Source organism: Strongylocentrotus purpuratus, unplaced genomic scaffold, assembly GCF_000002235.5.
Source record: "Strongylocentrotus purpuratus isolate Spur 01 unplaced genomic scaffold, Spur_5.0 spur5_scaffold_20, whole genome shotgun sequence".
NCBI classification, from domain to species: Eukaryota; Metazoa; Echinodermata; class Echinoidea; order Camarodonta; family Strongylocentrotidae; genus Strongylocentrotus; species Strongylocentrotus purpuratus.
In genome coordinates this window covers 41,963,297-41,977,491 of record NW_022145606.1, presented here as the reverse complement: position 1 = coordinate 41,977,491, position 14,195 = coordinate 41,963,297, and the positions used below count along the sequence as shown (strand labels likewise).

Below are 14,195 nucleotides of genomic sequence, written 5' to 3'. Positions count from 1 at the left end.
TATAAACCTAAATTACTACAAATTGGAACAAAATATTCAGAATGAAGAAGAAGAAAGAGAAGGAGAAAGAGTTGAAGGAGATAAATGAGACAGAAGGAGACAGAAGGAGACAGAAGGTAGGAGAAGGAGAAGGAGAAGGAGAAGGAGAAGGAGAAAGAGAAGAAGAAGGAGAAAGAATAACATGAAGCCTGGACATTTTCGCACAGATGAAGGAGAAGAAACAGACAGGAGCAGAAGGAGAAGAAGGAGAAGGAGAAGATGAAGAACAAAAGAAGAAGGAGAAGACAGAGAAGGAGAAGGAGGGGGAGCGGAAGAGGAATAACACAAAGCCTGGACATTTGTGCACTTTTATTTTTGAAAATGTAACATACTTTTATTCTAGAAATTATCTTTTTTTTCAATGAAATATTCAGATCTCACAAGCACAACTAAGTGAAATAATTCCTTTTCTAGTGGAAACACTGCTTTTCTAATTTCATTCTTCATTTGTCTGACCATTATCCCTTTACGAAGGTTTTTCATCCTGAAATTTTCTTTAGGTTCCAAAATAACTACAAAAAGCAAACATAAAATTTATCAAAGTAGGGTTCTTATATTTGGGACATTATTTGGCAATTATTCTTTTAAAAAAGCCTTGATTTAGCTCAAGGACTGATTTCCAAATCATCCGGATTCCGGGGCAGTTGTGAATTTTTCAGACACCAAATGCTCTCTCTCATAGTATTTTTGTTAGCCTATCTGTTGTTCTATTTGTTGTGGTGGTGTCATGGACTAGTGGTTCATTCACTTGGCTCTTATTCCAAGGGTTGAGGGTTCAAATCCCATCCTGACATTGTCGTCCTTTGGCAAGACATACATCCACAAACAATTGCCACTTTCGACCCGGGTGTTAAATGTGTACCTACTCGAATGAGGAATTCCTTGTAGTATGCTCAGCAATGTGAGCGTCTGTGAGCACCTTACTTGAATGCTCCCCAGGGAGTGGGGAGTGTGCATACATTATGCGAGGGGAAGCCTGAATCTGATGACAGAATAGATCTGTAAAGTTCTCAGAGACATCAATGATTCATATCCACCTAGAATAATAATGAAAATAATAAAATTATTGATACTAATATTATTATCTTTATTATTATTGTTGTTGTTATGATTATTATCATCAAAACTCTTGCCCTTGTATGACTGAAATCAAAGAACATGACATATTCCTCAATAATGTGAAAGTGTCTGATTTCGCAGCCTAAGCGACAACTTTTTCACTCTCTATTGTGAAACACTACTCTCATCTTGTATAACAAGTGTCAATAGGTGTCCCATGTGTATAATACAGGTAAGGTCGGGCACAGGCTTTTCCTATGGTACGTAACGCTACATTAACCGAGTACAAAAGACAAGGGGAGATTTGGTACAAGATCGCTAAAAAGAGAGGACAGAATCAGATCCCTTTTATTTGTGTTACCTGTACAGACTGTTAACAAGGAGGCAGTGTTGTGCAAAAGCCGGTTTTAGCAAGGGACAACTCTTATGCCCGTCACGCTATCTGTCGTCACTGAGGCTCCTCGATACAACAAGTTTCGCAGACAGATCCGGCTCTATTGAGTCAGTCTGTCAATGGGGAACGATCTGTTTGGTAGCTGAGGCGCTGATTTCCACTCAAGACTTCCCTGTTTTACTTGCCGATCGCTGGCTCTGATTTGCAACTGTGGATCTCTTTCTTGTGATAGGTGTTAAAACTTGTCAAGTTGTCGGAGAAAGTTGACGAAGGAGTGAGCAGAGGAAAGTGTCATTACTGGCTGGTGCTGACTGTAACGTCTGGTATTGAGGGATCATCCTGTGCGAGGTGTATGTAGACTGCTTGCGATTGTCTCTACATTCTGTGCACTATCTCCACTCTCAGTACGAACTGTCTGCAGACAACACGCAGAGAGGGGTGTAAGATATGAAACGGTGACGACTGGCAACTCAAAACCGTCTTTTACCTCAGGAATTAATCTATGTTAAACCTGCAGAGCTGAGAAACCGGCTTTATAGAAATACATTTACCTCTTCGGCATTGTGCTATTTATTCAATGTGTGCTTTATAGTTATTCATGTACCAAGGTTGCAGCTACAAAAAGGGAAGTCTTCCATTGATTTCAAACTACTAGTGCATTTTAATCCATATTGTTTGCAGTGTTTTCACTGGGACTCCTAAGTCTAAAGGCATTCATCACAGCTTAAGCAACAAGGCATTCACAAACTGCAGTCATATTGTTTTGCAGATTTCTCACAAATAATCCAGAGATTTGTGAACCCTTAATCATCATTACGGACATTGGTATTTGCTTCAGAAACTACAGCCTGTACCTTCAGGGAAGTCTTTTCAGTTATTGATGCCTACCCATGCATTGCAATCCATATTGTATTGTCGAGTTTACCAGACAATTCAGAAACTTGTCAACCTTTATCATCAGTGACGACATTAGCTACTTGCTCGCCAACCTACAGGCAGGGAAATATTCCACTTATTTCAGTCTACCTGTGCATTTCAATTTTCATTGTTATGTAAATGTTTGCACCAACAATGAAGGGATGTTTTAGCCTTTAATCATCTGTTGAGGACATTGTCATTGGCACTTTGCTGTACAGACTACAGGCAGGGAAATCTACTGCTGAAATCTGAGCAAACCAAGACAAGGACTTTACTCCGAGACTTCATTTCCAGTGTACTTACTTATTTAAGTCTACCTGTGAATTTCAATGTTATTTAAAGCTTTGCACGAGCAATAAAGGGATGTTTTAGCCTTTAATCATCTGTTCATGAGGACATTGTCACTTTGCTGTGCAGACTATAGGCAAGCAGGGAAATCTAGTGCTGATAAATATCTGAATAAGACAAGGACTTTACTCTGAGACTTCGTTTCCAGTGTACTTACTGCGTGACTGTATGGAGAACAAACAGAAGATAACAGGATAAAGTGTAATTGCATACTCTGGGGAACAGTCACGCCTTATTAGGGTTGTCATTATTCGAAAGGGGGCGAAGTTTTTACCCTCGGCAGCAGGGCCGGCGTTGTTGGCTTGACTGGACGAGTCATTGAGTTGCGTGTTAGTCGCGGCAAGGACACCTGCCTCTGGGAACGGAATACATTAACTGTGATTTATTTGTGTTGGATTAGTACGATTGTAGTCGTTCAAGATGGCCACCATGCATCCGATCGTTAGAGGTAGGTTGTCAAATGTTGAGTTATGTTGATTTCTGTTGTCGTGATCAGATTTTTAGTAAACGGGAGGGGGTCCTGTATTATGTAATACAGTCAAACCCACACATAGTTGCGTTACTATCCTGATCCTGGCTGTGTAGTAAAAGCTGTGCTATTGATTCTCAACATTTCAAAACACCACTGTACAAAACTCAACTGATTTCACTCAAAATCGGTACTGCAGTGACAACTGATGACACCTAAATAGCAGTAAAATACATTTTTTCAACTTATTGATGTTAAAAAGAATAATTAAACAAATTCAAATTGTAAGTCTAGTGTCAAATTTGCCGATCAGCCCAATCGGTCCTATATTGTGTGCAGTCTATACAATATTGTGTGGTGTGTATATTTGTGTATGGGTCTAATAATACCTGCCTCACAGCAAGTATGCAGTGCTAGAGGTCAATACGCATTAGCATTGACCCTCTATGCTTTGCTGGAGTGGTCAAACCTGTCTACTAAGGCTCCCCAATGGAAATGGAGAAAGTGTCCATTATAGACAGGTGGCCTTTAAGGAGAGGTAGCCACTAAGACAGGTCTGATTGTATTATTTGCAAATGGGAGGGGACCTTGCAAGATATCTCACAAAGTTACTAATTTGTATTTGATTGATTGCTTTCATAACTGATTTTAAATCAGTTCTTGCTCATCAGTATTTTCACTGGCCTGTTCCTCTCATTTTTCTACTTCTATTAAAACCAACTTAATATCAGGATTAACTTCCTCTTTAATGAGAATATTGAATTCTGGGAAAGGTGATTCATCCTTTTTTATGTTAGTGTGGAATAATATAACGAAAAAGTGTTCCCTGTAAAGAATGGCTCTTCAAATACCCTCATAAGCACAGTACGACAAGAAATAGCCACTGGGTTTTGACCAAACTTTCACTCCACATGATTGTGTAGTACCATATACATGTACATGTTTATGTGTACAGTGCACGTGACTTATTATTTTGATGATTACTAAACCATACAGTTAGTATACCCTATATAGTCCTCAATACTTGTGTGCTTACATAATCACCCAGTCACAACAACTTCCTGACAATTTCCTTTTCAAAGTGATTGTTTGACCAGATCTCAACTTTGTTTTTGTTTAATGGAGGAAAAATAAATAAATCAGTAAATTAATGGGTTAATTGAGGTTAATTGGCCTACTCTTACTAAACTTGAGGCCCCGGGTTCAAAACCAAGTCGATGCGCTAGCGCCCTTTGGTAAGGCAGAAATCCTCATTACCATTACTAAGGCTGCGTTCATGCTTAAATTTTGAAGGCAGAATGAGCGATCTGAAACGCTCATCGTAAACGCTCATCGTAAACGCTCATCGTGATCGCAGTTCCACGATGTAGTGTTCATGCTTACTTCTCTGGCTCCCCAGGCAATTCTCCGTGTGTGGCCTTAATTGGTCTTCCAGCTGGATTCGCAAACCTTCACTGTGCATGCTACGTAGACCCACTAGAGGTCAGTGCGTTGACCCCATTTAAACGCGTTTACAAATTGTAAACGCATCTTTTTGTGAGTTTACGATCGGCGATCGTGATCGCCGTTTTTCGGTGATTCTACAAAAGTGAGCTAAGACGCAACCGTGTTTTAAACTAAACGCGTAACAGATGCCTGATTCTGGCCGTCAAAATCAAGCATGAACGCGCCCTTAGTCCCTCAGAGATGACTTAAAGCTGGAGACGGCTTTCTTCCAGAAGCTTTGGTATACAAGGTGTTCAAGTAAGAAAAAGCAAAACAAAAAAAAGAAACGAAAAAATGAATAATAATCGACCAACCATAAACCAATAGTCTATCACATGACCTTTTAAACGATAATCATTTTTGCCTTTTAAATGATAATCATTATTGCCCTTTGAAGGGAAAGTCAACCCAATTGATTAGAATTAAACCAAACAAATTAGAGAAACTTTTCTCTCTTATTTTCAAACTATTGCAATACAATAATCTTTGGGGATTATTTACTATGTAAATAAAACATTTTGAGCTTTGTACTACTTGTATAAATGTATGAGGCAAGCATTTTTTTAAAACTTCGAGTTGTTCCTCTTTGCGATTATGCAAATTGACTTCCCGCTGACATTTAATGGTTAAAAGGTCACAATACTTGTGTAAAATGTTATATCAGACATAGTCAATATGCATTGCCATTCTCTTAGAGCACAGAGTCTATTTGATCAAACCGTGGGTTAGGGTCCATGATCAAACAATACATGAGAAGGACAGTGTGGGACTGGATACATGGTTTGGTAGATACCTTTGGGCCGTATCATCTTATTCTTCAAACTCAAAGGGCTATGCAGCCGATCACAAATTTATAAGAGTTGAATATATGCAAGCACACTAAAACTGTGTGTACACCCTACCATGCATTTATAAAAAACAATTAGATAAATTTTTGGGTTGGACTTAATTCCCATTACAACTCATAACATCTCCCCGTTTATGCTTACCTGCTAATAAAAGGTTTATTAAACATCACATTTTTTACTACCATAGTCTACCGGTGGTTGTGTACCCTTAGTTTTGTGTGGACTTTGCTGTTTATATAGCATCAGAATCAAAATAAAACATAGCATAAATATCAAAGTTGACTATAGAGATTAGAGCACGAAGGACAACAATTACGGAACTGCGTCTGCTTAGTTTCTGTACAAGTATTTTTTGTTGGTTCTTTGAAACCTGTATATAAAGACTGTTTCAGTGAAAAAAAATACACGGGGCACGGGGCAAATTAGCCCCCGAAATGCCCAAAAGAGCCCCAGAAAGTCATGAAAGAGCCCCCAAAAATGTGCATAGAGTTCAATGCAAAACAAATTATAGAGTGTTACTTTCATGCAAGCAAGGTTGAAAAGTAGCCCTCAAAATTTTTAAAATAATTTTTTCCCTGGTTCAAGGGAAACATGAATAGTTAAAAGTGGTCTTTATAGGCTGGTGGTCTTTATGTACAGGTTCCTTTAGTACAGGTTTTAATGGGAAACAATTTTGAGGGATATATGAATATTTATTTGCGTATACATACACAGATTCAATTTGGTAAATTTAAAGGTATAACCCAATTTAGGAAACGCTCCCTTCTCAAAAAATGAAATGGAAGCTCTTATTACCAATTACATGTATGTGAAAGAATATGTTTTGACTAAATACGTGATGAAACAAATTTTGCTTAGAAACCGCCTACTAATTGATATATTTGGTAAATTATCACATTGACCCAGCCTGGATAGATATCGCGAAATGCACTTCAACATTGAACATTTGGGCATATTTATCTGCTTTTTTGCAAATTTAGGTTGAAGTATTGCCATCTAAACCTCTGAAGGCAATATTGAAACAATATTGAATGGATATTTTGCACCCAAACTCCTGAACTGCAATTTTACCACTACCGGTCTATAATGATATTAAAGTTGAATCTTGAAAGTCGTAGCAATCACATTATATAGTCTGAGAATTCAGACTACATTGCTTTTACTAAGCCGCAACAGGTGTCAGTGGGCATGGCCGTCATAGCTATCATTTTGCATTATTCTATAACGTATCATTCATGATTTAGGGAGAAAATGAATAATAACATTTGACATGAAACGAGGATGCAGAGCATTAAGACCATCAAACTACCTGTACCTCAGAATATATCGGTAACTAGGGAACACTTATTAACGATGACTTAGTCACAGCATTTTGGTTACTCTCTCCGCCGGAAATTTCCATTTGATTTTTGAGGCGAGATCTGCTTTTGATCCACTTAAGGTATTTAATTAGATGATGGGATTTACAAAAGATCACACCCAAACAGAGGATTGCCTTCGCTGTGAATGCATTTCAAATGTACCGGTATTCATGTAGCTGTGAATACATTGTATGTATTCATGTAGTTGTGAATGTAGCTGTGAATACATTTCAATGTATTCAGGTAGCTTTCAAATGTATTCATGTAGCTGTGAATTTAGCTGTGAATACATTTCAAATGTATTCATGTATCTGTGAATGTAGCTGTGAAAACATTTCAAATGTATTCATGTAGCTTTCAAAGGTATTCATGTAGTTGTGAATGTAGAGCTGTGAATACATTTCATATGTATTCATGTAGCTGTGAATGAAGCTGTGAACACTTTTCAAATGTATTTATGTAGCTGTGAATACATTACAAATGTATTCATGTATCTGTGAATATAGTTATGAATACATTTCAAATGTATTCATGTAGCTGTGAATACATTTCAAATGCATTCATGTAGCTGTGAATGTAGCTGTGAATACATTTCAGCACTGGCATATTTACCATTGTGTTTTATAGAATGCGTTCAGAAATTTCTGCAATCTGATTGGCTAAGAGCCACTGATTGAGCACATTTGAATGAATTTTACTAACTTCATAAATAAGTTGCGATATCAGCAATTGATATCAACATTTTAACAAAAGCTTGTCAATATGGCGACTGGAAAACGGCGCAATATTTGACTTATGGAGACAGAAAATTAGAAGACCAAGCTAGTAATAATCTACGCTTTTTGTGTTTAAAATTAAACATTAAACCATGCCCAAACTTACCTTGTGCATGCACACAACTCCCTGGCCCCCCCCCCCACTCCAGGGTAGGAATGACCGCATGCGTGTTACCAAAATGTCCGGTAAAGGGGTACTTCTCGTGCGCCAAAGTCCGGCCCGAGAATTGTAAAAAAAAGGGGTGTATTTGACTTTTCACCCGGAGATTTCTTTAAAAAGGTGGTGTGTTTTTTTTTCTTCTCTCATCTCTTTGGACTCCTGAGAAATTATTCTGAATTTAGGGGGGTACATTGAGCATTTTCCCATATTTAGGGGGGTCTCCAAGGCAGGAAAAGTCTGCGAAAAGCCCGCAATAGGGGGGTTCGGAAATGCTGGCAGTCCTCAGATAGGGGGTGCTTTCAAAAAGAGGGAACGAGCATACGCGTACCCTAAATAACACTGAGTGGGGGGGGGGGGGGGCCGGGCCCAACTCCTACCGACCCACTCATACCTGTGCATCATTTGTGTTGTATTGAAAGTGTTACTGTAAAGGCAAGTCCCATTAATGAATATATACTCTGCTGTCAGTAAAAACTGAAAAATCTTCCAAATGTAGATAAAATTGTTTAAAAGGTTTGAGCTGAAACAGAGAACCAGTATGACACTAATGAGTATTTTTTTTTTAAATGACATCACTCACATGAAAAGCCATTGAATCTCTGAAATCATTAGACAATTGGCAACTCTGTTATAGCTTTGTGTCATCATTCTGCTTTTCTTCTTCTTCACAATATCACTGTTTCATGAAATCATGCGAGATGTTTTGAAAGCAAGCATTTACACTGAAAAAAATAAATAAAAAAAACAAGATAATAATTGGATTTATATAGCGCCTTTTCCAAAGGTACATGTAACAAGGCGCTGCTCTCCTAGACTTTCGATAATCTGCAAAATTTCTGCCGGCATCTAAAAAAAACATGCTCCAGAGGTGAATATGTTTTACTTCAGTTTTTTTGTTGTGTTTACGTGTACTTTCCTAGCAGCTTCCGTTAAAAACCACAGAATAAATGTGAGAAAAATAATGATTTTTGCTTGCATTCTAGATTTCATGCTGCAGTGGCTGAAAAAAATCTCAGAAATCTTTCAGGAGCTAATACAGTTTTGTTATCAGACATCCTGGCAAATCACATGCAGTGATCCTGGAAATTCTTTTCATTTAATCCTTTTTTTAGAGGAGATTCAATATCTTCCCTCCAGTCTGGGGGCATTCACACGGCAGAAAATACCGTCAATTTTTCCAACATTCCTGAATTACATCAGAAATTACTAGGAGACTTCCCCAAAACGCAACAAAAAACCTGAATCGAAGAATTAACCCTCTCTGGAGTGTTTTTTTTCTTTTCAACGCCGGTCGAAACTCTACTAGTTTTGAGGTGTAAATGCTCGCTCTCGAAACATTCCTGTTTTCAGTCAGCCTCGGGTGACTCTCCTTGCTTTCGTGTGAACACTTGCAGAACAGCGATGAGTGGGGTCATGCGGACCTCTCACTAAAAAAACGGAATGAGCAAACACACAAGGGTTTTTTATGTGTGTTTCTAGTATTAAACATAGATCTTGGTAGCTAAAAATACAGATTTGCGTTTTTAAACTGTTTTTGTTTGCAATGTAAATGGATCCTCTGACAGTAATTTGATTAGGTCTGTGGCTATCTTTAGTATCAGATGTGCAGTCAAAAGGGGATAGGGGGAAATCCCCCTATTACCTCCATGCATGCTAGACTCATCAGCCAGGCTTTTTGACATATTCTTTTCCAAATGAACTGAAAATTGAGGGACTCAAAAAATGTAGCTTCCCTCTGTCATTTCATTAGTTTTAGCTCCAACTTTAAGTGATCATGTTCATGAATATAACTATTTCACATGTAAACGAATGATGCAAGTCATTTGCTGGTTGTTTTAGGGTCGTTGTGAAGTTTGGGAGAAGGTAATTCTGCAATTTCTCTGCTTTTCTTAATTAAGATTGTCAAACACAACGGCTAACTGTTGAAGAGTCGCCACTATCAAACTATGTACTGATCCAATAAACATTTTGTCACTAATTTGTATTTATTAATTAGTTTATTAATTTATTAACTTTTTATTAAATTCATATTTTTAATTTGATTAATGTATTGTGTACTCTTATTTATTTATTTATTTTCTTGTCTGTTTATCATATTTTTAGTGTTATTTTTCATGGAAGGGGGGGGGGAAGGCTAATGCATAATGGCTGACATCTTATAGTATCTTGATGATATTAATATTTAATGATCAACTTCACAATTTGTGCGCTCCTTTGACTTTAAAAATTGTGTGTTTCTTTGTCTGTAAATATGAGATACAATTTCAGCATTTGTCATTTGACACTTCCAACAGCAGTGTCGGAGTGAAAACAATGTCGTGACTAAACTTGTTATGTTTTTCTAAAATAGAATGTTTATATTTAGGGTAGTGGAGAAGAATCTTATAACATGAGTAGCTATGCCTGTTTTTAGAACAAAACAGAAATTGATACGGAAAGACGAGGATTCCGAAGCGAAGTCTAGGATGGCTGAATTTTATGGCTTCCTTCTGTTCTAAGGGTGCGTTCAATCGACACCTTCTCACCCTAGAATCACTTTTTTTCAAAGATGCTTAGTTCAAAACATGGTTGCGTTCAAGCGAATTTTTGTATCGTGATTCTGTAGAATCATGGTCGCTAAACTTTGTTGAACGAACGGAGATCTCAATCATGATTCTATGACATCATTATTGTGGCCTGTTCCGGTTTGACCGACAGTCGACCGTAAACAGACAGAAAGCACGCTGCGAAGTTGACCTATACTTCCTGGGTCAAACTGCACAGTGTGATGAGCAGTGGCTGGGCTTGAAATGAGCGTTGATGAAAAATCGCTTGAACGCTCTACCACAGTAACCATGTTTTTTAATGGCATTTTGATTTGTGATTCACGTTTGTGATTCTAGCTTCAAAAAATCGCTAGAACGCACTCTAATGGCAGTAGGATATGAATATCAATTTCAACTTGGCTTAAATGGATGCTAGGTAATCTTTGTGAGTTCGGGGAAAGATTCAAAATATAATCTAACTGAATTAAAGAAATTCACACCCAACGTGTAGCATTTGCCGAATAAATCCTCGCTCTTTACAGGATTTCGTGAGATTGCCAGTGTAGAATCCCTTGAATGATGTCCTAAAATGTGAGTTATTTTGAAAAATGTGAAAATAATGACTTTGTTGTAGAGATCCTCTGCTTGGATATATACAGTTAAGATCTCAATTAATCATACCCTTACCAATTTTTGTATTTTTTTAAAAGTACCAGTATGTGAACAAATTGATTGTGTTTCACTAGGTCTGGACTAAACAGGTCCCGGGTCAAAAAATTAGATACCTGTTTCCCAAAATTGGATGGCAATGAAAAAAAATGCCCCCTTTTTATCAGTCAAATTAATAAACACATACATATCTCGGCTCAGATCGGTATAAACTAACAATTGATCTTACTTTCATCCATGTTTAGTGATGTTTACTGTTTAGTGCTAATATCATGCCTTAAAGGTGTAAAATTAGAAAGAGAACATTTGAGCCGCAATTTTGATCAGACTACAAAAAAATCATGTTGGAATAATAAAACGGCTTTTTTAAAAGAAATGTTCCTCACTGTATACTGATAAAATGATTTACTGAAGACAAAATCACTATTTTTTTCTCATTCTAAACACTGTATGCTTAGTTTAATAGCTGATAATTACTTAGTAATCACAACATACTACTTATATTATTTCCAAAAACTTATACAGTGTCTACCAGATGTATGTTTTCCATGTATTATTGTACACTGTATTCTCTACCATTGCGAAGTGCTAACGAGACAGTCAGACAAGCATTTAATTTGTTTAAATTGATTGAATTTCCATCGGGAAACGGCTCGTTTGGGGTTTGATGGTTTTCCAAAATTGTAAGCAAAGAGAACTTATTCAATACATACCTCTATGAAGTATGATGGTCTTATTATTTTCAGAGATAAGTACCTGTGACCTTTAATGTTAACTCTTCAGAGTTTGCTTATTTTCTAAATGAATCAGTTTTTTTCCTTAAATTGGCAACAATTATTATTATTTTTTTTTTTTGGAATTAAATGAACCAATGTGAAAGAACATCGCACAATTTTAACTAACAATTTAACCATTTCTACAAGAAAATAGTGATTATATATTGTACACTGCATTGCCAATTTAGTGATTTTAAGGATTAGTTATGTTTAACTTGCTCTTATTCGAGAATGGCATAACCTACTGCTATATCCAAGAGACTACAAATTGTCTGGGATCTTGCTCCTTCTCCTCGTATATAACATGTAATTTATAGTATTCTAAATCAGATAATGCTAAAAATGTCATCTGCCTTAATTGTCCCAAAACCTAAGCATGAAAATATGACCCTATTTCCTAATTTTTCCTAATTTCTAGAAATTGCCATGGAAATGGTAAAGAAAATTGCCCCAAAGTATGTTTTTTTAATGTAAAAAAAACACCAAGGAAATCATGCATGGGTGAAGTCAATGGGTTGCATTTGCATCATGTTGAATAAGCTTCAACAGATTCTTGGGGGGTGTTTCACAAATTCACATAGATCGTAAGTTGGACTTAACAATTATGAAAAGCCGTTAGCATCATCGAAAATATTTTGTAAAAATTATTTTAAAAGGCATAAAAATGTTGATTGAAATTTTGGGAGATTTCATGTTCTTGATGTGGAATTCATGAAACGTCTAAAATACTTCAATTTTGCTTTTGAATGTATTAATTGTAAGGCTACAAATGGCTATCCATGTTTAAAGGGATCCGATAACTTTGTCTTAGATCCTTTAAAAAAATGCCTTGATTTAGCTCATGGTCAGTTAGGAACCCTGTGACTTTTACAAGCCGATCGCCTATCTGATTATCAAAATATTTATGATTGAAAATCGAAATCAAATTTTGTGTTTGCCAAACGATTTTCATAACACTACAGTCTATCGGGGAAAACAAGTACCGGTATGGTAAATCCGGTCACTCAAAGATTTTTACTTTATTGATGCACTTCTTGATCATTTTGAGGCGCAATTTTTTTTAGGGCTTTAATATTACACCATATCACAGACGCTGATAACACGTAGGGCCATGCATCTCAGAATTAACAGTGTTAAACTATCCCTTTAAGTTCGACTTAAAATCTATGTGAAACACCCCCAGGATAACTAACATTTAGGTTAGCAGCGCTGCGGTTTGCGGGATGCATGGAACGGTATTCGCCTCACTTTCTGGCTCGGTGAGTCAGAGTGGTCTGTTTCCTCATCTGGTTTTTGAGAAAGAAATATGCTATGTTCAGACGGGACCATTGTAGTTCTAAAATTTACGTTATCACAACATAAATGAGTTTAAAACAAAGATTAAACAAAAGGACCATCATTAGAGAAAAGGTCACATTTTCCCCCATTATTTCAAGTGGCCAAGTGAAAAATATGCTCTTGTAATACTTTGTGATATAAAACGTTTTTACGTTTTCACAACGTAAGTAAGTTTAAAACAAAGATTTGAAAAAAGGAACATCGTTAGAGAAAAGGTTACATTTCCCCCGATTATTTCAAGTGGCCAAGTGGAAAATATGCTCTCGTAATACTTTGTGATATAAACCGTCCCTATTTTCACGAAGGGATGGTAGTGAGGAAAATCGTCACGCAAAGTGTATGTGATTTTCCTCACTACCGTCACTTCGTGAAAATAACTTGTAGACCATAATTGAAGGCACTGTTAAAAAGTTGAGAACATATCTGATCAGTTTTTTCTTTCTTTTTTTAAAGGGATCAGGTATCTTTGCCTCAGATTCTAAACAAAATCCTGGATTTAGCTCATGCTGCAATCATAATTATAAACCTTTAGGTCAGTCAGGAATCCAATGACTTTTACAAGCCACCTGTCTGATTATCAAGATAATTATGATTGAAAATTGAAATTCAAAAAATTCAATTTTTTTTTTAACTAATGTTTTTCATAACATTACAATCTATTAGGGAAAATAAGTATGGTAAAACTGGTCACCCAAAGATGTTTACTTTTTAAACAACGCCTTTATGAAAATTAAAATAGAATTTTTCCATTCTGCTTCTTTCTATTGCGATTCATGACACACTTGAAGCTGATGAATCAGGAGGTTTGGTATCATAGGAAAGGTACAATTACCACTGCCAGATAAAAGGCTTGCGTCCAAGTTCAAAAGGTCGATCGCGAGAGTCAAAGATGGGTCCCATGTTTATGCTGAATATAGACTTTTCACCTGCCTGAGTCACGAGTATTAAAGGCAATTGCATTTTGGGGGAGGGGGACTTAAACGACCCCTGTCCAAGTTGAAAAGGTCAATCGCAAGAGTCAAAGAAGGGT

At 36.8% G+C, this 14,195-nt stretch overlaps 1 protein-coding gene across 1 annotated transcript in view; it reads left to right on the top strand.

The window, feature by feature from the left end:
- The first annotated feature begins 1,316 nt into the window (after positions 1-1,316).
- Positions 1,317-14,195, top strand: part of LOC581393 (enolase-phosphatase E1) — an 83,654-nt gene continuing 70,775 nt past the window's right edge. The window contains exon 1 of the mRNA XM_030993370.1: positions 1,317-3,206. Coding sequence (XP_030849230.1) covers positions 3,179-3,206 — 28 coding nt within the window. The 5' untranslated portion in view covers positions 1,317-3,178. The remainder of the gene's footprint in view (positions 3,207-14,195) is intronic.